Source organism: Oncorhynchus clarkii, chromosome 3 (genome assembly GCF_045791955.1).
Source record: "Oncorhynchus clarkii lewisi isolate Uvic-CL-2024 chromosome 3, UVic_Ocla_1.0, whole genome shotgun sequence".
NCBI classification, from domain to species: domain Eukaryota; kingdom Metazoa; phylum Chordata; class Actinopteri; order Salmoniformes; family Salmonidae; genus Oncorhynchus; species Oncorhynchus clarkii.
In genome coordinates this window covers 22,044,346-22,070,899 of record NC_092149.1, presented here as the reverse complement: position 1 = coordinate 22,070,899, position 26,554 = coordinate 22,044,346, and the positions used below count along the sequence as shown (strand labels likewise).

At 41.2% G+C, this 26,554-nt stretch overlaps 1 protein-coding gene across 2 annotated transcripts in view; it reads right to left on the bottom strand.

Annotated features, from left to right (window-relative positions):
* Positions 1 to 26,554, bottom strand: part of LOC139390826 (cyclin-dependent kinase 14-like) — a 211,148-nt gene that overhangs the window by 148,197 nt on the left and 36,397 nt on the right. Inside the window, exons 1-2 of one of the 2 annotated variants that reach the window (XM_071138233.1) lie at positions 23,639 to 23,805; positions 4,640 to 4,885 (exon numbers count right to left, since the gene is read on the bottom strand). In XM_071138233.1, coding sequence (XP_070994334.1) covers positions 4,640 to 4,870 — 231 coding nt within the window. In that variant the 5' untranslated portion in view covers positions 4,871 to 4,885; positions 23,639 to 23,805. Of the gene's footprint in view, positions 1 to 4,639; positions 4,886 to 23,638; positions 23,806 to 26,554 lie in introns of those variants that run through there. The other variant, XM_071138227.1, reaches the window with a different exon arrangement.

Sequence of the window (26,554 nt, the reverse complement as noted above, 5' to 3'; positions counted from 1 at the left end):
AAAGGCCTAGTACTACACTACCTGTAAACAATAGAGAGTTATTACAAAAGAAACCCTTTACAATCAAACGTACATTCATCAGACATAGTCAACTTTGTACATACAATTCAGGGATGGCCAAAATTGTGCTTGAATAGCTACAGGGTTATGTAGACTTCCTTGTTCATCCCAGTTCTACCACACCTGATTCTACTATTCAAGGTCTCGATGAACAGCTGAGGTCTTGATGAACACAAAAGCCTGTATGACCCTGTGGCTCGTCAACAGCAATTTTAGTAACTCCTGATACAAACACCGTGACAAATGACAAACTGCTGAGAAACACCTGTAACAAAAAGTACAAAACACTTCTAAGAATAAATATTTACAAATCTGACATTGGACAGGTGCTCTAAATCCTTTAGCTACAAATGTTTTTAGTAATGTTGTACACAGCTGTCCAACTCCAGTAAAATAGCACACATTCTCACATATATAAATGGCAGTATAAATATGGGTGTACTCACAGATCTGGAACAGAACATACATAACTGCTACTGATAGTGTGTGATGTACTGTGTGAATATGAATAAGTGTAGGTCGTTGGTCAGACGTGGGCCAGCATGAAGAATTTCTTAGCTTCTCAAATGGCAGAAAGTGGCTCCTGAAAAGGAGAATCGTTTACAACCTGTGCTACTTATCGCATGTATTTGTAACGTAGGGATGGCATGCATCTGACAGATGAGGGCAGTGACGTCTTCTTCGAGAGTTTGAGAGCTGGTCTCTCCACCGTTCTCCACTCTGTAGTAGCACGACGCGCGCACCAGTACACGTCATGCTCCATGTCCCTTGCCACTCAACGATGCCCAACAAACCGAAAGGCTATTTTAAGAAACACCCAATATATTAAAGTAAGCCCACATTGTGCGTACAACAGTGTGTGTGTGTGTGTGGGAAAGGGATGGCGGTGTCAAAAACTATACACGAAAGAGAATGGTCAAAATAGCCACACCGGTAGGCAAATCCAAACCCAGCGTGTGATGCTAAGCGTTACACTACGGACCCTGTTATAGATACAGTTGAAGTCTGAGGTTTACATACACCTTAGCAAAATACATTTAAACTCAGTTTCTCACAATTCCTGACATTTAATCCCTGTTTTAGGTCAGTTAGGATCACCACTTTATTTTAAGAATGTGAAATGTCAGAATAATCGTAGAGAGCTTTTATTTCTTTCATCACATTCCCAGTGGGTCAGACGTTTACATACACTCAATTAGTATGTGATAGCATTGCCTTTAAATTGTTTAACTTGGGACAAACATTTCGGGTAGCCTTCCACAAGCTTCCCACATTAAGTTGAGTGAATTGTGGCCCATTCCTCTTGGCAGAGCTGGTGTAACTGAGTCAGGTTTGTAGTAGGCCTCCTTGCTCGCACACGCTTTTTCAGTTCTGCCCACAAATGTTCTATAGGATTGAGATCAGGGCTTTGTAATGGCCACTCCAATACCTTGACTTTGTTGTCCTTACCAAACGAACTTCCTGACTGATTACTTAAGATGTTGCTTCAATATATCCAGATTATTTTCCTGCCTCGTGATGCCATCTATTTTGTGAAGTGCACCAGTCCGTCCTGCAGCAAAGCACCCCCACAACATGATGCAAGTGTTCTTCAGCTTGCAAGCCTCCACATTTTTCTTCCAAACATAACAATTGTCATTATGGCCAAACAGTTCTATTTTTGTTTCATCAGACATTTCTCCAAAAAGTATGATTTTTGTCCCCATGTGCAGTTGCAAACCGTAGTCTGGCTTTTTTATGGCAGTTTTGGAGCAGTGGCTTCTTCCTTGCTGAGCGGCCTTTCAGGTTATGTCGATATAGGACTCATTTTGCTGAGGATATAGATACTTTTGTACCTGTTTCCTCCAGCATCTTCACAAGGTCCTTTGCTGTTGTTCTGGGATTGATTCGCACGTTCATCTCTAGGAGACAGAATGCATCTCCTTCCTGAGCGGTGTGATGACTGCGTGGTCCTATGGTGTTCATACTTGCGTACTATTGTTTGTACAGATGAGCGTGGTACCTTCAGGTGTTTGAAAATTGCTCCCAAGGTTGAACCAGACTTGTGGAGGTCTACAATTATTTTCTGAGTTTTTGGTTGATTTCTTTTGATTTTCACATGATGTCAAGAAAAGAGGCACTGAGTTTGAAGGTAGGCCTTGAAATACATCCACAGGTACACCTCCGATTGACTCAAATGATGTCAATTAGGCTACCAGAAGCTTCTAAAGCCATGACATTTTCTGGAATTTTCCAAACTGTTTAAAGGTACAGTCAACTTAGTGTATGTAAACATCTGACCCACTGGAATTGTGATACAGTGAATTATAAGTGAAATAATCTGTCTGTAAACAATTGCTGGAAAAATTATTTGTGTCATGTACAAAACTATAGTTTGCCCCCTACTTTTTCGAACATTCTGTTAAAAATCGCGCAACATTTCAGCGTCCTGCTACTCATGCCAGGAATATAGTATATGCATATGATTAGTATGTGTGGATAGAAAACACTCTGAAGTTTCTAAAACTGGTTAAATAATGTCTGTGACTATAACAGAACGTGAACAGCAAGCGAAATCCCAAGAAAAACCTGGTCACAAAAACCACAGAAAAGTATTAATCCGCCAGTCTCTGAATTGTTTATTGCAAGCAAAAATATACAGCCGGGAGCTTGCAGTTCCTACAAATTCCACACGATGTCGCCAAAAACGTAATTTTCATTGACAAAAATCCTTTGTGTAATGACAAATAGATCCTTCATTTCGTCCAGCATACAGGAATCGATCTTTGGAAGAGAGACAAAGGACAACGTTTTCTTGAGTAGCTGCTATTGAATACAGATCGCCCAGTGATCAATTTGATCGATTATTAACGTTTACAAATACCTAAAGTTGGGTTACAAAAGTAGGTTGAAGTGTTTTGGCAAAGAATATAGGCAACTTATATAATTTTAAAAAATTACGTTGCGTTTTGGAAGGGAGCTTTTTTCCTGAACCAGACAGGCTATACAAATGGATATTTTGGGCATACATGGACGGATTTAATCGGGAAAAATACCCAATTGTGATGTTTATGGAACATATAGGAGTGTAGGAACATATAGGACATCCTCATCCCTCATGTGGTACCCTTCCTGCAGGCTCATCCTGACATGACCCTCCAGCATGACAATGCCACCAGCCATGCTACTCGTTCTGTGCTTGATTTCCTGCAAGACAGAAATGTCAGTGTTCTGCCATGGCCAGCGAAGAGCCCGGATCTCAATCCCATTGAGCCCGTATGGGACCTGTTGGATTGGAGGGTGAGGGCTAGGGCCATTCCCCCCAGAAATATCTGGGAACTTGCAGGTGCCTTGGTGGAAGAGTGGGGTAAGAATTCACAGCAAGAGATTGGCGAATCTGTTGCAGTCCATGAGGAGGAGATGCACTGCAGTACTTAACTGGTGGCCACACCAGATATTGTCTGTTACTTTTGATTTTGACCCCTCCTTTGTTCAGGGACACATTATTCAATTTATGTTAGTCACATGTCAGTTTATGTCTCAGATGTTGAATCTTGTTATGTTAATACAAAAATGTGCACATGTTAAGTTTGCTAAAAATAAACGCAGTTGACAGTGAGAGGATGTTTCTTTTTTTGCTGAGATTACCTAGGTAGCTAGCTAGCTAATTTCCTTTTCTTCTTATCCAACTGGTGAAACCTATCTAGCTACAGCTACCAGTATTTTCCTAGTTAGCTGCTACTGTTGCGCAGCAACTGAGTTGCACCCGGTTTAGAACTCTGAGATTCGTCTGAAAAGTTGTTAGCATTGTCAAAAATGCTCCAGAAAAAGCAATAAATTGTGAATTTAATAAAAACTGTTTCACCTACAAAACATATTCATTCCATGTAGCCTCGTTTTATTCCGACGACCCTAATGCTAACGACTCCGGTATAGTGGTTCTCGGTAATGGCCGGACGGATCATGACGAGAAGCGGGAGGGTGTCAAATTGGCTTACATGTGATGGTAGGGAGATTTTAATTTAACATTGCGCTTCAACCAATGCATACTATAGTCGTACCAACCAGTAGAATGTACTACAGGCCTATAGTCTGTACTGTATACTATCGACCTTACAGTATACATTGAATGACCGTACTGTGTATTGTATATACTGTACAGCAGGGTTCCCCAACTGGCAGCATGCGGCCCAAATTTGGCATGTGGGTGGTTTCATTTGACACCCAAGTTTTCAGAGCAAAAAATCAACAACCATTTAAAAATGTAACAAAATGTTGGACATAAAAGACTGTAAAAACACCAGGAAAACAGCTCCAAGTGATTTGTATTTAATAAATCTGTTGCCATGTATTTCCACGTTTTAGTCAAGCAGTATATCTGTTTGGGCTTCTTTCGGTCAACTTGCAGTCTACAAATTATTGGTCATTATGTTCCGGACTCCCGACCATCCGCTCAACAAGAAATCAGCCCACGGCTGAATCTAGATGATGATCCCTGCTGATCAGTGAGTAGATAACAAACTGTGTATACTATAGACTGTGCTGTGTATTTTATATACAGTATGTAGCATACAGCATGTAGGCTACTGTATAGACTTACAGAGCTGGGGCTGGAGTGTCGGCGCAGTTTGGGCGACTCTTTCCCAGTAGAGGAGGCCTTGGAGGAGATACAGGCATTGTTCTCTGAGTGCACCCTCTTCACCTGGCTGGCGGGTTTCTCGAAAGCGTCGAAACCGCTCTGTGTCCGCTGAACCTTTACCTTCCTGTCCTCAGGGATGGTGTCCAGGGGCGTGATGACCGAGTCCTTTCCCTGGCCGCTGCGTGTGGACATCTTTGTGACACATATCTGAGAGGAGAGAGGGACCGAGAGAGAGGGAGAAGAGAAATGAGAAAGAGGTTGAGCGAAAAATGAAAGTGAGGAAAATGATTCCATCTGCATTTACTGCTGTTCGTACCAAAATTGTCCCACCCCACCTAGTCCCCTCCTCCTCTAGTTCTACCTTCATTTAATCTCTCTGTCTGTCTCCATCTCTCCCTCCCTGTGGAGTCCAAGTGCTACCTCTCTCTGTTAGAAGATTTATATCTCCATATACCTCTGATCAAAACACAGCAACCATACTACTCTGTTTCTGCTGCTGCCTCTTCACACCCCATTGCTGCTGTGCCTACACACACACACACACACACACACACACACACACACACACACACACACACACACACACACACACACACACACACACACACACACACACACACACACACACACACACACACACACACAAAAACCCACATACATGCATTCCCTCTAAACACAATGCAACCTACCGGCTACTCCACAGCTGCCAAAAAAGGACCAGGCAGCGTGTCGTGTTGTGCCACAGCCTACCTTTCAGATAAAATATTTAGTATTGGACTCCCCAATGAGCTGCTACTCTAATCACTACACATACACAGTGACCAGGCTGCAGAAGAGTCACCTTGCAGCTCTCAGAGCAGAGCAGCTCTCTCACCCAGGTTAGGATTAGGGTTAGTCACGCTACACAGTTGGGCTTCTGACAGGGATCAAACAAAAACAAAATCAGGAGAAACTGCCAAGAAAAAAATATATTTATTTTACAGCTAGAATCCTTAATTGAAGCAATAACAAAGAGTCCTCCCCACCCGTTTTACTAAAAAGCTCAAACAAAAGAAAAGAAAGTAACTATACAGATTCATAAATAATATGTCTTGATATTTGATGGAGAAAAGCATTCATTAACTGTCTAAAAAATGTATGAAAAATGAGCGCTGCAAGATATGTGCAATTTCATACCAAATATTGCGATTGTGAATTTGAGTTGCGAATTAGTGGTGTCCCGATACTCAATACTATCAAGATACTCAATACCATCAAGATACTCAATACCATCAAGATACTCAATACCATCAAGATACTCAATACCATCAAGATACTCAATACCAAAACAATACCACAGCAAAACAAGAAAGCATATTAGCCAAAGTCACAGAATGGCTCTTGATCCAGAAAAATGAACTCAGCTACTGCTCTGTTCAATCATTGGGCATATTTTGAGTTCAACATCATGATTACATTAAAACAAATTAAACTATCAATTTGACTTTGTTTTTATCAATCTAACTACATAAAACCATGATGGTAATAATTTAATGGTAAAACTCTATTGATAAACTGGGTAAAACAAAATGTAGCCTAGGCCTATCCACAATACAGGTGAATGCATATTCAATAGGAGTGTGTGCATGCATTGAGGTATTTAGCTTTTGGGGGGCTGATTTCATGGGGCTACAGATGTTTCCCTTCCATTTGGGACTTATTTGTTGTATTGATCAACAACATCTGCATAGAAGAAGCTTATTTTATAAGAATGTGAGCGGTCTCTTGAACCAGTAATGACATCATTCACGAGGCAAAGCGGACCATCAGAGCACAGTCAGTTCACTGAGGCAATAGATCTTTAGGAGAGAGGTGAGAGAGAGACCGAATAAGTGAATTAATATGTTTTTGGTGGCAATCAGCTTTGAAATTAGCATATTTGGCGTTACAGTTAGCATATTATCACAAGTACTAGGATAGTGATAATAAAAGTAATAGGGTAGTGAATTGATGTTTGCTTTTTAATTAAAATAAAAAATGTAACCTTTATTTAAGTAGTCTTTATTTAGACTACTGCGCCACTCAGGAGCACCTTTAGCTGAAATGAAAGCTAGCCTAAAGCTGGAAGCTACCCGTATCTTCTTGCATTGTAAAGTGTTCTAGCCTGTATAGCCATTGTTTTGCGAACAGTAATTAACAGTTTCAACATTACTACATGCCTGGTCAAATTACTCAAGTGTGTTAACTTCTGTGCAGCATGAGTGGTGGTGGTGGTTGGGGGGGGGGGGTTGGCTGCACTGGTAGACAGGCTTGATCCGTGAGACACATTTGACAGAAGTACCGAAACTACAAAATATACCGAAATACGTTTCGGTATACAGTGCAACACTAATGCATACAGAGTAAATCTCGACAACAACACAACAACATAACTCATGTCCCAAACAAAACCCTTTAACAGTGATTAATGCAAAAATAACATCAACAGCAATGTACAAGACCACAAGGCTTTGGATATATCACATCATTGCTATATGCCTTGGGTCCTATTATCAGACGCGTGTGTAAACGCACGCACGCACACACACACACACACACACACACACTTACTGCATTACAACCTCTCTCTCCCAGTTCCTCCCATTCCTCAGCCACAGTTCTCCCACATCCCACTTCCTTTCCTGACCTCCCAAAAATGTCAGAGTAAGACTCTATGAGCCTCTCTGGACTCTGTGGAGAGAACAGACTGGCTGACACACACACACACAATCAGTCTATGGTTGTGACATGTGCAAACAAATATTTTTGCATGCTATCATTATATCATAGCTGTAGGCAGGGCATACTGTCTGTAGTTTACCTAGTATGACACCCTGAATTAGTCTCTGTCACCCTAACCCAGATAGGACAGTCTCACTATGATATATGAGCTGCAAGATTATTAGAGAATGTACGGTAGTGGTTTAGTTACACTACAATATGAGCTAGATAGATTATTAGAGAATGTATGGTAGTGGTTTAGTTACACTACAATATGAGCTAGATAGATTATTAGAGAATGTACGGTAGTGGTTTAGTTACAATACAATATGAGCTAGATAGATTATTAGAGAATGTACGGTAGTGGTTTAGTTACAATACAATATGAGCTAGATAGATTATTAGAGAATGTACGGTAGTGGTTTAGTTACAATACAATATGAGCTAGATAGATTATTAGAGAATGTATGGTAGTGGTTTAGTTACACTACAATATGAGCTAGATAGATTATTAGAGAATGTATGGTAGTGGTTTAGTTACACTACAATATGAGCTAGATAGATTATTAGAGAATGTATGGTAGTGGTTTAGTTACAATACAATATGAGCTAGACAGATTATTAGAGAATGTATGGTAGTGGTTTAGTTACACTACAATATGAGCTAGACAGATTATTAGAGAATGTATGGTAGTGGTTTAGTTACACTACAATATGAGCTAGATAGATTATTAGAGAATGTATGGTAGTGGTTTAGTTACAATACAATATGATCTAGATAGATTATTAGAGAATGTACGGTAGTGGTTTAGTTACAATACAATATGAGCTAGATAGATTATTAGAGAATGTATGGTAGTGGTTTAGTTACACTACAATATGAGCTAGATAGATTATTAGAGAATGTATGGTAGTGGTTTAGTTACAATACAATATGAGCTAGACAGATTATTAGAGAATGTATGGTAGTGGTTTAGTTACACTACAATATGAGCTAGACAGATTATTAGAGAATGTATGGTAGTGGTTTAGTTACACTACAATATGAGCTAGATAGATTATTAGAGAATGTACGGTAGTGGTTTAGTTACAATACAATATGAGCTAGATAGATTATTAGAGAATGTACGGTAGTGGTTTAGTTACACTACAATATGAGCTAGACAGATTATTAGAGAATGTATGGTAGTGGTTTAGTTACACTACAATATGAGCTAGAAGGATTATTAGAGAATGTACGGTAGTGGTTTAGTTACACTACAATATGAGCTAGACAGATTATTAGAGAATGTACGGTAGTGGTTTAGTTACAATACAATATGAGCTAGATAGATTATTAGAGAATGTATGGTAGTGGTTTAGTTACACTACAATATGAGCTAGACAGATTATTAGAGAATGTACGGTAGTGGTTTAGTTACAATACAATATGAGCTAGACAGATTATTAGAGAATGTATGGTAGTGGTTTAGTTACACTACAATATGAGCTAGACAGATTATTAGAGAATGTACGGTAGTGGTTTAGTTACAATACAATATGAGCTAGACAGATTATTAGAGGAATGTGAGAGCAAAATTGCAAGATTATGTTATAATACTTTTATTGCATCAAATGGTTGTTTTATGCAACAGAATAGGGGGTTGTTAGAACGCTCATCTGTGTGTGTTCTACTGAGGATGGGCCTCATTCCAGAGCATGAGTTAATGTTTCTATATGGTACCAGGAAGAGACGACCCCAGAGCCAGACGCTGGTCTCTACACAAAGAAAACTGTTATTACAGCAGATACTGTCTGTGAATTATAAGTATCTTTCATACAAATCTTAACCTTGTGACCCATTCCACACGTCTGTTGTTCATTATGTATACTGAAAGGGTTGTATCTTGGCTATAAAAAACCTTTGTACTTTCCGTCTCGGGGCTCTCAACGAATCATCTGAGGGTGATTTGTCAACCAACCATCAGTATCGTAGAGCACTCAATCGATTAACTTTATATATGTGTGTTGTATTGACCTGCTCCCTTATTAATAAGATAAATAAAGATATAGTTTAAGTATAACTCTGACTTGTGTGATAAGTGTGTCTCTCCTCATTTTATAGTAAAGAAATTAACCACCACATTTAAAGACGAAGATGGGATGGGGATGTGAATCTTCACTTGGTGAGCGCTCCTGACGACCTGGTTAAATCGTGCATGAGGGATCCATCAAACTTGGGATCTCAGGGAGACCACACTTCAGGAACGGAACAGATGGACCCACCCATGATCTGAGAGGCAGCGAGCCAAGTGGATACCACATCTCAAACTTTTTTTAAAGAGGTGAGCGAAACACGCAAAGTCAAGTTTTTAAGAAAAGCCTCTGTTACGTATGCTCTGAGTGTGTATTCCTGTGTGAGGGGGGCACCTTGGAGGTGTAAACAGGGCCGAGTCAGTGGAGAATGATCTGAGAGTTAGTCGACTCAAAGACACCTATCATTGGTTGGTTGCAGGCGACCTAGAGCTGTCCTGACACTGAATTGATCACAGTGGGGATTGGTGCGTTCTGTAAAGTTTCTGTGTAACCGTCTAAGTGACCCGCAGAAGTGGTGAATTCCAATTATTTTGCTAGCCAGGTATACCCTGGGTTTGCTCATTTAGCGTTAAATATCTAGAATCTGTGTGAACTAGTAAAGATGATATAGTATAAGATAGTATGGTGCACCTGTAATTGTTTTAAACCTGTATTGTATATTGAAAGATGTAAATCTATGAGTTGCATTATCCTAGGAACTAACCATGAGATAGCAATTATTTTTTTAATCCTGCAGGTTATAAAAAAAGAACAATATTGTCAAAAAACATCTAATTGATTAAGTATGTTTAGGAATAGCATTGTGTGACTGATATGAGAGTTGCGTGAATGTGGAAATTAGATTTAATCTGAAGTTTGGATAGTAACATATAGAAATATGCTTAATCAGATATTGAAATTTGGATAATAAGCTTTGATATAACGTTATCTTGGAGTTCCGTTCCTTCACTGCCCACCATAGAATATCACAGGCTGGTAGTGAGAGCGGGATGATATTTTAGAAAGCAGTTGGAGGTCTATGGGAGGCTTGATTTTGCCGTGGTCTCTGGGAAGTTAGAGAACCGTCGAGGATCCCATGACGGGCCGGTCACTGTCTGGGAAACAGAAGTACATTTTTTTGGTTCCGCTGGGAGTATGTTTGGAGAGCTGATTCGTAGCTGTGGAGAGTCCTTGAAAACGCAAATGGAATGGTTGAAGTGAGTACCTAAGAATTTCTTTATGTTTCATATGGATTCTGTGAAGATATGAAAATATGATAAATTCTATGTGTGTATAATACTAGGAGATTTGATAAAGTAATACTGGGAATATAATTAGATACAACTTAAACAACCCATACATAGACGCACATAGGTTTTGAGTTGGTCCCTTTAATGGATCATTTGATAAAGATGAGGTTTAAGCATTATTAAACTGTCTACAAAGTCTGGGCAATGGTTTCAGAAACTGATTGGAGTGTGTCCACTTTTGGTTAACTTACCCTAACGATGTAACTATAAAACGCTTATTAGATTTTCTCTGTCCGGGTACTACATTTGAAATAAAACTGCCCTTAAGGCCTGAAAATGTGTTTATTTTTTCCTCCCAGTATGAGAGGAGTTGCTAGATTTTTTGAATAAACCTTTTTCTATAAAGTTAGAGCGAATTAAGATGGAATCTCGACGTAAGTTATAACATCGTACAATGCCTAGGGTATCCATTAAACTAATTATCATTGCGGGATTAATGTGATGCAGTAAAGTAATTGAAATATGTTGCATAAGAAAACAATCTGCTTTTATTAAAGAGTGCAAGATCTGTTTCCAAGTCAATAAATGTTGATTTAACTCGTTGACTGCTAATCTTTTCCTTTTGCGCATGTGAGAATCTCTGCGGAGAAACACTTGAACCTTTATTTAAGGCTATTTTCTGTGAATTGTGTCGTTATTATGTGCGACTACAGACAACTGTAAATTAGGTTATGGGATTGACTCAAATCTGGGTTTCTGATTGTAATTCAACTATTGGTATGTTTTGCCCGGACAGACACGGCCACCAGTGTTTGTTTAAAATATAAACTGAATGTTTTAACAGATTGCTCAGTTCAAATTGAAAGACTAATTCATTCAACATAAAAAGCGAGGCGATTTCGATGTAATACGTTGTCTGTTACCTAAATGGTCGGCTTGAATAACATATTGAGAATGGAGTCGTATTTAAATAACTAAATCAAAGAAGAGACAGTTGCCTAAATCTGATGAATTCTAATAATAGCGGATAGGTAATTGCGAAAGAGCGGTGCCCACCGAAATGTTTTTCTCTTCTTCTTATGATGCATTTTATAAATGCGGTGCATTACATGTTACTTTTATAGTCTTGGACATGTCATAAGTGTGAAGCCGAAAGAGAAGAGAAAGTTGTTAAGTTTGTTTTTAACCTTACAATAAAGGTAAGCGCTGAACGTTGTTTGAGAATGGGTTATATTTTTTTCCTACTGGTAAGAATAGAAGAGTTGGTTGTGCTCGCTGGGCTATATCTCGCTGTAAGGGATTCAGTGGGACATTCGCAGTAGAGATCTGAATAGTTGAAACGGAAACGTTCTGTGATCACTTCTGTTTACTGTTGCTGGGTTTTATAGTTTAGGCAACACCAGTGAATTTGAGCAGGAAGTTAATGTATTATAACATTATAATCTGTTTCCATTATGTGGAACAATGTCCGGTCATTAAAGTGGATTGCAGTTTGAGTTTAAGTTTATTTTTTATTTTTACAGGGACAGTGCACATTAATCAACGTTTCAGTAAAAGTGCTGGTTTTAGCCAGCTGGCTAATTGTCAACCGCAGTCCCTGGGCAGGTTATTAAAAACAATTACAATAACAATAACAATAAAGACAATCAAGGAGCAGTGAGCACATGCAGAGCAACATAGAACAAGCAACACGTAGCACGCAAAAAGCAACAACAAAAAAAATACGTAAAAGCAACAAAGTGTTTCCACGCCTCACCAGCTACAGACAACATGGAAAGCAGCAATACACAGCTAGGGATTATGTTCACTAGTCTGATTGGCCTTTAGCCATGTCTTCATGTTATCTTTGAAGGTGTGATAAGTGGTACAGTTGTGTGTCTGATGGAAAGGTGTTCCAGACATGGGAAGCTCTAACAGAGAAAGCAGATTGACTGAAGGTGCTTTTCCTTAAGGGAACTATACAGTCACCTCTCAGGGCAGACCTTGTGGATCTGCTGCCATAGGTTTGGGTTTTCTGTAATGAGTGGAGGGGGAGCCAGGCCAATTAGGATCTTGAATACAAGACATGCGTCAGTGTATTGAACAAGATTTTTCCAACCCAACTCATGCTTTCTGAGGATGTAACAGTGATGATGGCTATTGGGCTTCCTATCGAGCACTTTGAGAGACTGTTTGTAGACAGACTGAATTAATGGGTATTAATGTTGTACAGAAAGCTTGGGCCCAACTAGACAAGCAGTATGTTAAGTGGGGGAGTATCATAGATTTGAAGAACAGTTTTGCTACCTCTGTAGTCAAACAATCGAGTATGTATTGGAAATTATCTAGGTTGAATTTGGTAATTTGAGTTACTTTTTTCACCTGCTTTTTAAAAGAGAGGTTGGAATCAAGTATGATGCCAAGGTACTTAAAATCGGATACCACCTGGAGCTTCTCCCCTGACACATAGACATCTGGCTCAGTGGCATCAGTTGTCCTCTTTGTGAGGGACATGCAGACAGTTCTTTTTACATTGAGATACAAACATGAGTCACTGAGTCACTTAGTAAACTGGACCATTACAAGAATGAGTTATTGTGTAGCTTGTTGTTTGCTCTTTGCATTCAAATATATCACTGTATCATCTGCATACATTTGAACTTCAGAGCCAGTACAGACAGAAGGCAGATCATTAATGTACAGGCCGAACAGTATTGACCCTTGGGGCACGCACACATCATAGCTAACAGTGGGCGACAGTGAATTTTGACTATTACGCTGATGAGACAGCACCAACTTTTTAAAGGTTCTAGATTTGTTAAACAACAGGTTTATATTTTTACTAAATTAATGCACAGGTTTAAATTACTATATTACTGGAAAGGGGTTATGGGTTTCAGGAACAGGAACAATCTAAGGCAAAACAGCTAACACATATTTGTTTTACAAGAGACTAGTCATATAATATAATGTGGGAGTGAATTGTCAGATACATGTTGCCGTGTCTAACGATAGCACATGCTAAAAGAAACGCACATAAACGTTAGGGTAGATTAAAACAAACAATTAATGATTTGAGGGAGTACAGTGAATTTATCATGATTATCAGGTTTTGTTTGTAGTTAAAACTTGTGTTTTTTTTCCGGAAAATTTGTTTTTTTATTGTCTTTCTTTGAAATGTTCCCTGGGCCTGTGGTCTTGGGAAGAGCAGTGAGTGAGATTGAGGCCGTAAACTACCAAATTAAATTAGGCCTGGCCATTTTTGTTTGTTTTTACCTTATGGTTTGTAAATACCCACACACACTTGTTATGACTATTTGATGGTGTTTTGATTTGTGTGTTCTATTTCCTTTGGGTTTAGTGAGTTTTCCATTTGTCTTACTGCCAAGGTATCTTAAAAGGGGCACACACAGACGGCATTTTCTGAAGTTTTACTTTTCTGAGTTTCAATTAAACATGTGAATTCTTTTGATAAAGAAATGAACTGGAAACCCAGGATACGACATGTATGAAATGTTTGACTGTTTTTCATTAACTTGTCTAATATAGTAAGGAACACTTCTTTGAAGGGTTTGTATGAACTCTGACCTCTGTCCTGAATTTCCAGTGTGTGTTGATCACCCTCATTGGAAAGCCATTTGGATAATGAATTTAAGGTAATTTGCAATACTGATTTGAATGCAATTTGTAATATTGATAATTATGATGAAGTTTAAAGTTCTTTGCCATATTTGCGATTTAGACTAATGTGAAGAAGGAGAGGGTGTTGCCTTTGACTAAGGGTAGGCTGCCTTAAGTCTAATATCCTTTGACCGCATGTGTACAATTCTGTATGGAGTTATTAAGGGTAGTGATTCTAATTATATTTTGTTTTATTTTTTGACCAGTAGTAGTTTTGGATTGAAGTTTACACATATTGAGTGATATGTGAAAGAGTGTACAGTATTGTTGTGTTGTTTGTGTTGTTTGTTCTGTTTTGTTTCGATACAAATCTCACCAGATTAGGTCTGCTGGATTGTTGGGATTTCTCCCGATGGGTTATAGGTCTAAATTCCTGATCCTGTGGCTCTGAGATGAAGTTGACAGTGTGATGAGAAGTATAAGCCAATTTGAAAAATTGTTTCAATAGAATATGTTGTAATTCTCTTTGACATCTTTAGACATTGGTATTAAGAATAATTGGTAAAAGTAACAATTTATCATATAGTTAATAATTGTCTGGATTTCCTGAATCTAAAATGAACTGAACTGTTGTTCTGATTTTTCCTCTCTTGAGGTTATCATGAAAGGTGACATCAGTCTGTGTTTTAATGCATGGAAGAGATAATTGGAACAAGTACCTCAAAACCCCCTCTAACTGGCTGAAGAAAAGCCAAAGGCGCTCAAAATCGCCATATCCGCACCACTTCTACTGAAAGAGTCCTGAGCCTAGCAACCTGTATGTAACGTCCGATCTAAACTGTCAACTGTTTTTCTCTCATGTAATTTCTCTCAGGAGTGTGACAGATGTCCACGTGGGGTGAGCATGGCAAACAATCTGTTCCAAACATTTCTTATGTTGCTGGTATACTGGTTGACGAATGGACAAGACATAAGGTGAAGGTGATGGCGGCTCATGTGAGACATTGAAATTGGGACATTATCATGGACCATCCACTTTGAACTGTAGAGCTATCTGAAGAAGACTGTCATGACGTTGGCCTGGGGGGTAGGTTTATGACAATCATAAATACTTCTTCCCCACTTTTTTCCTCTCTCTACCCTTCTGATGTTACATTTGCAAAACCCTTGGTTAACATAGAGATTCTGGGAACATCAGAAGGTGGGGGGAAATGAACTATATTCTGGTAATCCGACCAATGGAACATATGCGGTGGTACTTAATGAGTCATCAATGATCAATGATAAGATGACAAACTCTACAGTGGAAAGTCTACACATCAGAGTTATCGGATTCACATGGAATTGTTGTTCAATTTAAATGTTTGAATATGAAATTATTTGTGATGGGATGAAATGTGATTTTAGCTTCTAAAATGTGAGATTTGGGTTTTCATAAGATAGGTGAGGGACATGGGCTATAAAACTTTTCAAACACGCCCTCCTCTCCCTTCCTATATACAGTGCCTTGCGAAAGTATTCGGCCCCCTTGAACTTTGCGACCTTTTGCCACATTTCAGGCTTCAAACATAAAGATATAAAACTGTATTTTTTGTGAAGAATCAACAACAAGAGGGACACAATCATGAAGTGGAACGACATTTATTGGATATTTCAAACTTTTTTAACAAATCAAAAACTGAAAAATTGGGCGTGCAAAATTATTCAGCCCCCTTAACGTTAATACTTTGTAGCGAGCGCCACCTTTTGCTGCGATTACAGCTGTAAGTCGCTTGGGGTATGTCTCTATCAGTTTTGCACATCGAGAGACTGACATTTTTTCCCATTCCTCCTTGCAAAACAGCTCGAGCTCAGTGAGGTTGGATGGAGAGCATTTGTGAACAGCAGTTTTCAGTTCTTTCCACAGATTCTCGATTGGATTCAGGTCTGGACTTTGACTTGGCCATTCTAACACCTGGATATGTTTATTTTTGAACCATTCCATTGTAGATTTTGCTTTATGTTTTGGATCATTGTCTTGTTGGAAGACAAATCTCCATCCCAGTCTCAGGTCTTTTGCAGACTCCATCAGGTTTTCTTCCAGAATGGTCCTGTATTTGGCTCCATCCATCTTCCCATCAATTTTAACCATCTTCCCTGACCCTGCTGAAGAAAAGCAGGCCCAAATCATGATGCTGCCACCACCATGTTTGACAGTGGGGATGGTGTGTTCAGGGTGATGAGCTGTGTTGCTTTTACGCCAAACATAACGTTTTGCATTGTTGCCAATTTTGGTTTCATCTGACCAGAGCACCTTCTTCCACATGTTTGGTGTGTCTCCCAGGTGGCTTGTGGCAAACTTTAAACAACACTTTTTATGGATATCTTTAAGAAATGGCTTTCTTCTTGCCACTCTTCCATAAAGGCCAGATTTGTGCAATATACGACTGATTGTTGTCCTATGGACAGAGTCTCCCACCTCAGCTGTAGATCTCTGCAGTTCATCCAGAGTGATCATGGGCCTCTTGGCTGCATCTCTGATCAGTCTTCTCCTTGTATGAGCTGAAAGTTTAGAGGGACGGCCAGGTCTTGGTAGATTTGCAGTGGTCTGATACTCCTTCGATTTCAATATTATCGCTTGCACAGTGCTCCTTGGGATGTTTAAAGCTTAGGAAATCTTTTTGTATCCAAATCCGGCTTTAAACTTCTTCACAACAGTATCTCGGACCTGCCTGGTGTGTTCCTTGTTCTTCATGATGCTCTCTGCGCTTTTAACGGACCTCTGAGACTATCACAGTGCAGGTGCATTTATACGGAGACTTGATTACACACAGGTGGATTGTATTTATCATCATTAGTCATTTAGGTCAACATTGGATCATTCAGAGATCCTCACTGAACTTCTGGAGAGAGTTTGCTGCACTGAAAGTAAAGGGGCTGAATAATTTTGCACGCCCAATCTTTCAGTTTTTGATTTGTTAAAAAAGTTTGAAATATCCAATAAATGTCGTTCCACTTCATGATTGTGTCCCACTTGTTGTTGATTCTTCACAAAAAAATACAGTTTTATATCTTTATGTTTGAAGCCTGAAATGTGGCAAAAGGTCGCAAAGTTCAAGGGGGCCGAATACTTTCGCAAGGCACTGTAAGCCCTTGACGACAATGTAACCTCCTAATCTGAGGACGTGAGGACGACGGTCCGATGTCAGAATGGTTCAGATATCAGATAATAACTACAGTACGAAGCCAACATCAGCGTGAGCTTTGGTTGCGGATGGTATGAACTTTGAACTCTTATTCACTACAGAAGTGATACCTTCTAGCTGTTGAGTTAGCAACAGCAGATGCAAAAGCAGGTTAGGAAGGAACAGACAGAGTATCCCGTCTACCACACAACAACGTTACTACAATGTATCCAATTTACCAGCAGAGACATTCTTCAAAGGACAAAGGACTCGGTTTGTCAACACGGCCTTCCATCTACCACCAACCTACCAAAGCGCAGCTCAGAGTAAATATTTATTGCATTTTCTTTTTCCAAATGGGCGGTAATTTAGAATGCATAAAATACTGTATTTACGATAGCACAGCTTCGCCCTTTGTTCCTCAGTCTTCCCGCTCTTTCACTCAAACCCAGACCCTTTTCTTTTGTGTAACCAGCTGTCATATCTGTTCCGCCCGCTAGGGACGTTTTCCTTTATGAGGTAATTTGTAATCAAGTTATGATTTAATTATGTGTATGTTTAATTCTGTGTGATTAGTTAGGTATTTAGTAAATAAATAATTAAACCCAATTTTGTATTGCTGATTCAACATGTTAGCCAGGGTTTGTGCAGATAACCAAGAATTTACAACTTTCAGATGAGACTGAACTAAGATGACGATTAATATTGACTGCTATTGATGTAAAGTATTACTAGGTCTATAAGAGTTTATTCGGAAGATAACAGCTCTATAAATATTATTTTGTGGTGCCCCGACTCTCTAGTTAATTACATTTACATGATTAGCTCAATCAGGTAATATTAATTACGGAGAAATTATTTTATAGAATAGCATGTCATATCACTTAATCCGGAATAGCCAAAGACACGACAAGACAATGAAGAAGACAGAAGACGCCAGAAGAATCAGTGCCTGAAGGGGGGGGGGGGGGGGGGGGGGGGGGGGGGGGGGTCAACTGTGCCAAAAATGTATTTCGACCTTTGTGGTATCAGGTTGATTGTAGAGGTCTACACACTACATCAAAGCATAGTAATTTAGATGAAGAATGCATTAAGATACTGATCTGTATTATAATCGTGATAAGAAAGTTAATATTATAACTATAGGATAATTCTACTGTATGTTAATATAAATGTACATTCTGCCAATGTTGATGTGTGTTAAATTGAGGGGTTTTGACTTTGAGTGATAGGATCTATTTAAATCACTGAGCAATGTCATTGTGAATTTGGTTTGGATAATTCATTGGGTCTTGATTATGATTTGGAAAATGAATGATTTTTAAAACTGATGGATTGATTGGTGAATGGGGAGAGTGAAACTGATCCTGAACTATTTTACTTATTTCCATTACCAAATTACATGTTTGATGATAATGATACTACTCAGAAACTATAGCAGGTATGATGGTAATGGCACATAGAGACTATAGGAGTTGCCTTATTGGTAGATCCAGAAAAACACTGGTTCCAACTCACGCAACATGACTACAGAATATCTAATAAGTTACCTGTAATCTTTGTCAAAACATTTCAAACAACTTTCCTAATACAACTTTAGGTATTTTTTTACGTAAATAATCAATAAAATTTAAGACGGGATAAACTGCGTTCAATAGCGGATAAAAACAAAGTGGAGCGAACTTTCAAGTCGCACGCGCCCCTAACCAAAACAATACACTAGACTCGACCCTCGTTCTGAACAGCCCTACTTCTTCATTACAAAAGGGAAAAACATCAACCAACTTCTAAAGACTGTTGACATCCAGTGGAAGCGATAGGAACTGCAAGCAAGTGCCTTAGGAATCTAGAACCACATAGAAAACCCATTGAAAGCACTGTCACCTGAAAAAAAAAATCCTGGATGGTTTGTCCTCTGGGTTTCGCCTGCCAAATAAGTTCTGTTAAACTCACAGACATCATTCAAACAGTTTTAGAAGCCTCAGAGTGGTTTCTATCCAAATCTACAAATAATATGCATACCCTAGCTTCTGGGCCTGAGTAGCAGGTAGTTTACTTTGGGCATGCTTTTCATCCGGTTGTGAAAATAACACCCCCTAGCCTAGAGAGGTTAAAACCATCTCCCAGAGAGGAAAGTAACTGTAGCCCTCTATAGAGATACAAGATGAGGCTGGGCTAGAGTTAGCGATGGGGAAAAGAGGTTCAGATACAGTAAGTCTGGACATTGGGTTAGGCTTTGGGAAAGGTAGATGATTTTCAAACTTTTTCCCCCCAATTCACTTACATCAGCTACAGTATCTTTGCACACAGCTGTGTTGATAAGAATGATGTATATAAACCCTGGATTGCCAAATGCTATGTAATGACCATTGAGAGGCTTTGAAGCCAGCGGTCGGCCATATTGGCACTCCCCAGTAGGAGCAGTCCTCCATTGGGAATGGAGTTCTACAGTATTTCAATTCAATATTTCAAGGACTAAATGACATGTATTGAAGTATTTTATTTATTTATTAAGGTGTCTGTAATAGAATAAACGTGGCAAAAACTAATTTAGACATTAATAAATGTATTTCTATAACTTCCAAAATATGTTTTTTACAACAGTGAGGGAGTGCCAAGATGGAGGCACGATGGCTTCAACACAGTGCCCCCATCAGACATCTAGTGTATAAATCATTGGTTAATAAGCCTGACTAGAATAAAACACTAATTCAAATATAGCAAACCAGACTCTTTACAGCTGTCCACAAAACAGAACTGTGTCCTGACCTGTCCCTCCATCCCTTAATCCCTCTTTTCTTCCATCCTACAATCCTCCATCCGTCCATACCTCTGTCCCTCAATTCCTCTGTCCCTAAATCCTTCCATCCATCCCTCCTACAGGTATCTATCTATAGGTTGTGTGAGTTATACAACCCTTCATCCATCTAGAGCCAGCCATCCAGCCAGTCAGTAAGGTAACCATCCAGCCAGTCGACCAGTGGCCCAGGCCTCACCTCCACCTCCTCCCTCTGATTAGTACCGAGAGAACTTGGCTCTGATTTGGATGAAGATGTAGGATAAAAAACTCATATGAGTAAATTGGCAGGCTTCCCCAGCACTTCCAGCCTAAGGAGCCAGAAGCATGCAGGGTCACTCAGACCAATCACTCTGACACTTACAAACTCCAGTGTGGATCTCTCCCTACTCTAGACCAATGCCAACAACCCAGCTCAGCTATAGTTCAAATCTCACTGTTCAGAGCCAACCAGAACAAGGAGAGGAGACCAACAATGGATCAATAAGTAGAACAAGGTAATCTAATCCACTAGACACTAACACGTCACAACTAAAACCTCCCCTCTATTTAGGAGTGTTGAAGTGTTTGATGTAGTGTCTGACAGAATGTGCCTCTGTTGTGGTTTTGGTCCAGGGCAGAATGACTGTTGGCTTAGGTTCAGCCTTACTGACACTACTGTAAGAGGTTCAACACTGGGCTGGGCTGGGCTTGTCTGAAGACATTACTGTTAGAGGAATAATAAGATAGATTTACGTCTGTCTCCAGACGAGAGGGAGGGACTGGGAGGCCGGCCATCTAGAGGGAGTCTTCTCATTCTGTAGATTGGCTTGGCTTGGCTTTAGTCCTGCAGAGCCAGAAACAGACAGTCTTCTGAAGGGCAAGTTAGGATAGGATGGCTTGGAACAAGGTGAGATGGATTGGGTGGGTCTTTGAAGTAGGTACGGTGGGTTTAGTGGGCATTTGAACAAGCAAGTGGAGCAGTAGTCCGGTGATGCGATGATACCTAATCCAGTTGTATCCGTTAATGGTTCATTCCATGCTTTTCTACTGGACGCAGTGGTTGATCTTCCTACAGTAAATGATCCCCATTTACTACGAGACATACCACTCCAACTACAACAGCTGCTGTGTGTGAACCACTAAATATGTATAACAAAATATAGAGAGTGGATTATGAAGCCATTAGAAACTTATCTCCATGACGATTCAGACATATTTTCCTCCTTTTATGAAAGTAGCAGTGAATCAGAGATTAATGAATGCATAGGCGACTGCCCCCAGACAGATAAGTGCTGTAGTACTTATCATACCAGGTTGAAGTGACCCTTCTCTTCTCCTCTCTCATAGTAGCTTAGCACCATAGAAATACATATTAATTCAATGTGTTTATAATATATTCATCAATGGTTATCACTTCATTGGAGCCTACTGTCTCCATATTACAAATCATTATCATAGTACTAAGGCTACCATTGTTCTCTATAGAAATCGATCTGACGTAAACAGAACACTTACATAATGAGATTACTAGCAAGATATACAAATATACCACCGGGAAGGGTAAGGCGGAGGGGCAGCATACATGATAGATCAATATCTGGAACAGGGGTAGGTAACCCTGGTCCTGGAGTGCTGCAGGTAGGACAGGTGGGTTGAATTGAGGCAATCGCTGAACTGATCAATTAACTTAGTAGCTCAGTGTGGTGCCTAGTAGGGGGAAAAAATCCTGCAGTATCTGCGGCACTCCAACAACAGCGTTGCCTACCCCTGATCTGGAAGATCAAACAGTCTAAATCTGGCTTCATAGCAGATGAGACTCTGTGCATTACAGGAAATGTAAAGGGCTCAGGTTTGAACCCAGACATGTGCCTCCTCATAACTCACGACCAAAAGAGCACCACTTCAACTTAGGCCCTACACTCTTAGAAAAAAAGGTGCTTTCTGGATCCTAAAATGGTTATTTAGCTCTCTGCATAGAGGCCCTTTGAAGAACCTGTTTGGTTCCAGGTAGAACCCTTTTGGTTCCAGGTAGAACCCTTTTGGTTCCAGGTAGAACTCTTCTGGTTCCAGGTAGAACCCTTTTGGATCCCCTTTTCTCTAAGTGTGTAGACTCAGTCACTCCTCCTTCTTCCCCTCTTCCTCCCTCTCCTAACCACTTGACTCTCTCATCCACTCCTCTCTTATTTCCCTCGTCGCTTTCCCTCCCTTTTTGTCCTCATCATTCTCTTTCTGAAATCAGTCCCTGTTCTCTTCTGGTCTTTCTAAGTAGAAGAGGGAAAAGAAAAGCAGCAGCAGCACCCCTCCATGGCTCGATGGTTTAGTCTGGTTGAACGGTGATAGATACATTTGAAATGTATATTTATTATATCTATCGCCCATCAACCAGGCTAAACCATCGAGCCATGTAGGGGTGCTGCTGCTGCTTTTCTGTTGTCTGCTTGTTTCTGTTCATTTCTCATCTCCCATCTCCTTAGAAAGACAAGAATGTATGTTGTGTCGTATGGCCCTGCAGAAAGCCCAATGCACAGCCTCTCTGCCTCAGTAGGGTTCTGTGAGGTGTTAACACAGATGCAGATCGCCGGTCTGACGGACACTCAGACCAGTGTGACATGTGAGCAGCAAACACTGTTACAGAGTAGCCATTTAGACGGGCAAATCAGCACCTCGCAGTACAACAATGGAAACATACCTTTTAGTCCTGAGGGAGGGAAGGAGGAGGCGAGAAACAGAGAGGCAGAAAGAAGAAGAATGATGCTCTTGTTTGTGCTTGCTGAATGAATGCAACGTAAAGAACCTGTATAGAAACTGCAGATGAGACTTTCCAGAGTTCCAGAGTCAGCTCACCGTGTTCCACACACAACCCCTCCCCCCTGCGTCTACATAACCTCGTCACATCCTCCCTAATCACTATCACACACAGATAGTCTCAGGTGGGCCTGCGTGGAGATAGCATGTGAGCTCATCATGGTCCACACACACACACACACACACACACACACGCACCCACATACAGTCACACACACACATAGAGAGATGCACATACACGCACCCACATACAGTCACACACACATACACACAGAGATGCACATACACATTCACGCACCCACACACACACAGCACTGCTGCTACTCCGTCTATTTCTCTACATGCCCTAGATGGTAAATGGTAAACATGCCCATCTAATGTACTGTACAGCATGTGTGTAATGTGTCTGGGGAAGACTATTCCGGCTGAGCCGCACACACACACACACACACACACACACACACAAGCCTGCACGCACTGCTCTACCGCGAGAGAGCGATGAAGGGAGAGAGGGAACTAGGGATTTGGGGAGGAGGAGAAATCATCAGTAATCAGTTTGTCTTCTTACCTTATAGCAGGACACAGCTCACCTGGGATTCTCTAGGGAGCAGACGGAACACGGAGCAGACGGACCACTAACACCAATCACTCTCCTCTCATTTCCCTGCTAACAAACTCAAAACATCTCCCTCGCTATCCCTTGCTCTGTCTCTCCCTCTCTCTCCCGCTAGCCCTGGCAGGTTGAAAACGAGGAGATTGTACTACAACACAGGGGGGAGTGAAACTGGAGGGGGGGAAGTGGCAGACTGACGCGTCACAATCCTCCCGGGCGCTGGGCGGAGAGAGATGATGTGTTGTGATTTGAGACGAGAGGTGCGTTAGGAGACGGGCTGTGACGCAGCAGATGGCCGAGGGGTTCTCCTGTGTCCATGTCAACGATCCTGGAGCACCGGCGGCCCCCGTTTAGCAGTGAGAGATGGTGCGGCCGGTGGAGTTTGAGGAAGCAGACTGTGGCAGCAGCAGCAGTGTCTGCAGCATTAGCAATAGCAGTGTAGCAGTGTAGCTGGGTTAGACCATGCGTGCACTGAGCTGGGGTTGGCAACAGGGAGAGACGGGGCTCACACAACACTATCGATTGTGTCTATATCTCCTCTATCTCTCTCTTCTCTCTGTACAGCACAGTACAGTACACACTTAGTCTGCAGCACTTAGATGAAATATGAAACCCTTGCCATACCCTGCTAGCCTGCATCCATTAATCTAGCCCTGGATGAGAAGCATCAACAACAATCACAGAGGAGAGATGCATGGGGAGACACTCCTTAAGTGCTGTCAGGGTTTAGCCTCTCTGCTTATTTACACTGCATGGAGCCATAGCAGGAGACAGCAGAGTCAACTAGCTCTCACAACATATTACATTCAGAATACATTCATCTGATATTGTCTCTTCAATGTTTCATATGGAAGTAGTGTGTGTGTGCGTGTGTGTGTGTGTGTGTGTAATTCAGAAATGGTATAGAAGTCAACTAATTATCTTCCACTGTGACAGCGCAATTTGTGAAAACACCAACATCATGACCCTCTCACATAGCACACCACAAACCACAGATAGAGGGAGAGAAATGTTACTCTCTCACTTTCTTAGTATCAGTCTTGCTCTCTTCCTCTCTCTCTCCTCCTCTACCTATCCATTTCTTTCTCTCCATCTCATACCCTGACTGACAGGCGTGTTGCAACAGGAATGAGAGTGTGTCCATTGTGTTGTGGAGGCTCTTCATTAACATACCTGATATCAGGCAGAAAAGCGTGAAATCCACATTAACAATGTTATATCTCGAGGCTAACAAATGGGCATTCTACCCTGGCAATCATAGAATATAATTCAGGAAACACTTAGCATCCTAATAGAATATTAATTGGTAAAAGGGGTCCTGGGTGGTGCAGCGGTCAAAAGCACTGCACCGCAGTACAGATGCACCACCACAGCCTGCAGTTCCATCCCAGGCTGTGCCACAATCAGTCGTGACCGGGAGCCCCATAGGACGACCCAATTGGTTCAGGTAGGGGAGGGTTTGGCCGGTGGGGCTTCCCTTAGCAACTAACACCCTGTGACAGGGCCGGGCACCTGCAAACTGACGATCGTCAATCAAACATTGTTTCTTCCGACATATTGGTGCGGCTGACATCCAGTTCAAGGGAGCTGGTTGTCTGTTATTGTACATATACCAACATAACATCTGAGGATATCCTACAAGAGATCCAGACATCCCCTGACAGGAACAATAAGCTGCCTGAACTAACTATAGGCTATTCAAAACACACACACACTGAGGGGGCTTGCTTGCCGTATTGGAGGGTGCTAGTGCATGAGTGGAGAATCCAAGAGGGCTCTGGGTCATGTATTATTCACAGGATACCCTGCCTGCTACACACACACACACACACACACACACACAGGGAACCAGAAGGACCACCAGCTGAGAGGGAGAGAGAGAGAGGGAAGGGGTATGGCTGAGGGCCTGTGTTATGATGATGATGAAAGGGGGGTTAGAGGGAAAGGAAGTGAGAGGCTGATAGACCAGAGAGAGAGAGAGATTCATCTGACTGGGAGCAACACAGTAGCAGTGCCCTCTGGCCTGCCCTTTCTCTCCTGTCATCCATCCTTTCCATCCCTCCATCCGCGCTGACACGGCATGCCCTTCAGCCTTTCGCCATTCACCACTACTGCTTTCCACCCATCCATCCCTCTCTCCTCTCCTCTCATACTCCCCCCTTCACCCATAGGAGAAAAGCAATCTGTATATCCACTGGAGTCTACAGCAACCCTACAAGTCCTCCAATCATCATCACTCCCTCCCATCCCTGCCATGCATCATAACTCATCTTGACAGATGACTTCCTTACTCCCATCCACTCGCACTACCTCTCTCTGCCTCTCTCTCCCCCCTCTCTCATGTGTTGTCTGTATATTTTCCCTTGTTTTCAGTGTTTCAGAGCTGAGAGAGAGTTTATCTTTCTCAGGATACAGGGCCAGGGCCTGGGTCGCGTTTCAATCACTCTCTCCCTCCATCCTCCCATCCATCAGGGGAGGGGTAATGTAATAACACTCTCTCCCTCCATCCTCCCATCCATCAGGGGAGGGGTAATGTAATAACACTCTCTCCCTCCATCCTCCCATCAATCAGGGGAGGGGTAATGTAATAACACTCTCTTCCTACATCCTCCCATCCATCAGAGGAGGGGTAATGTAATAACACTATCTCCCTCCATCCTCCCATCCATCAGGGGAGGGGTAATGTAATAACACTCTCTCCCTCCATCCTCCCATCCATCAGGGGAGGGGTAATGTAATAACACTCTCCCTCCATCCTCCCATCAATCAGGGGAGGGGTAATGTAATAACACTCTCTCCCTCCATCCTCCCATCCATCAGGGGAGGAGTAATGTAATAACACTCTCTTCCTCCATCCTCCCATCCATCAGG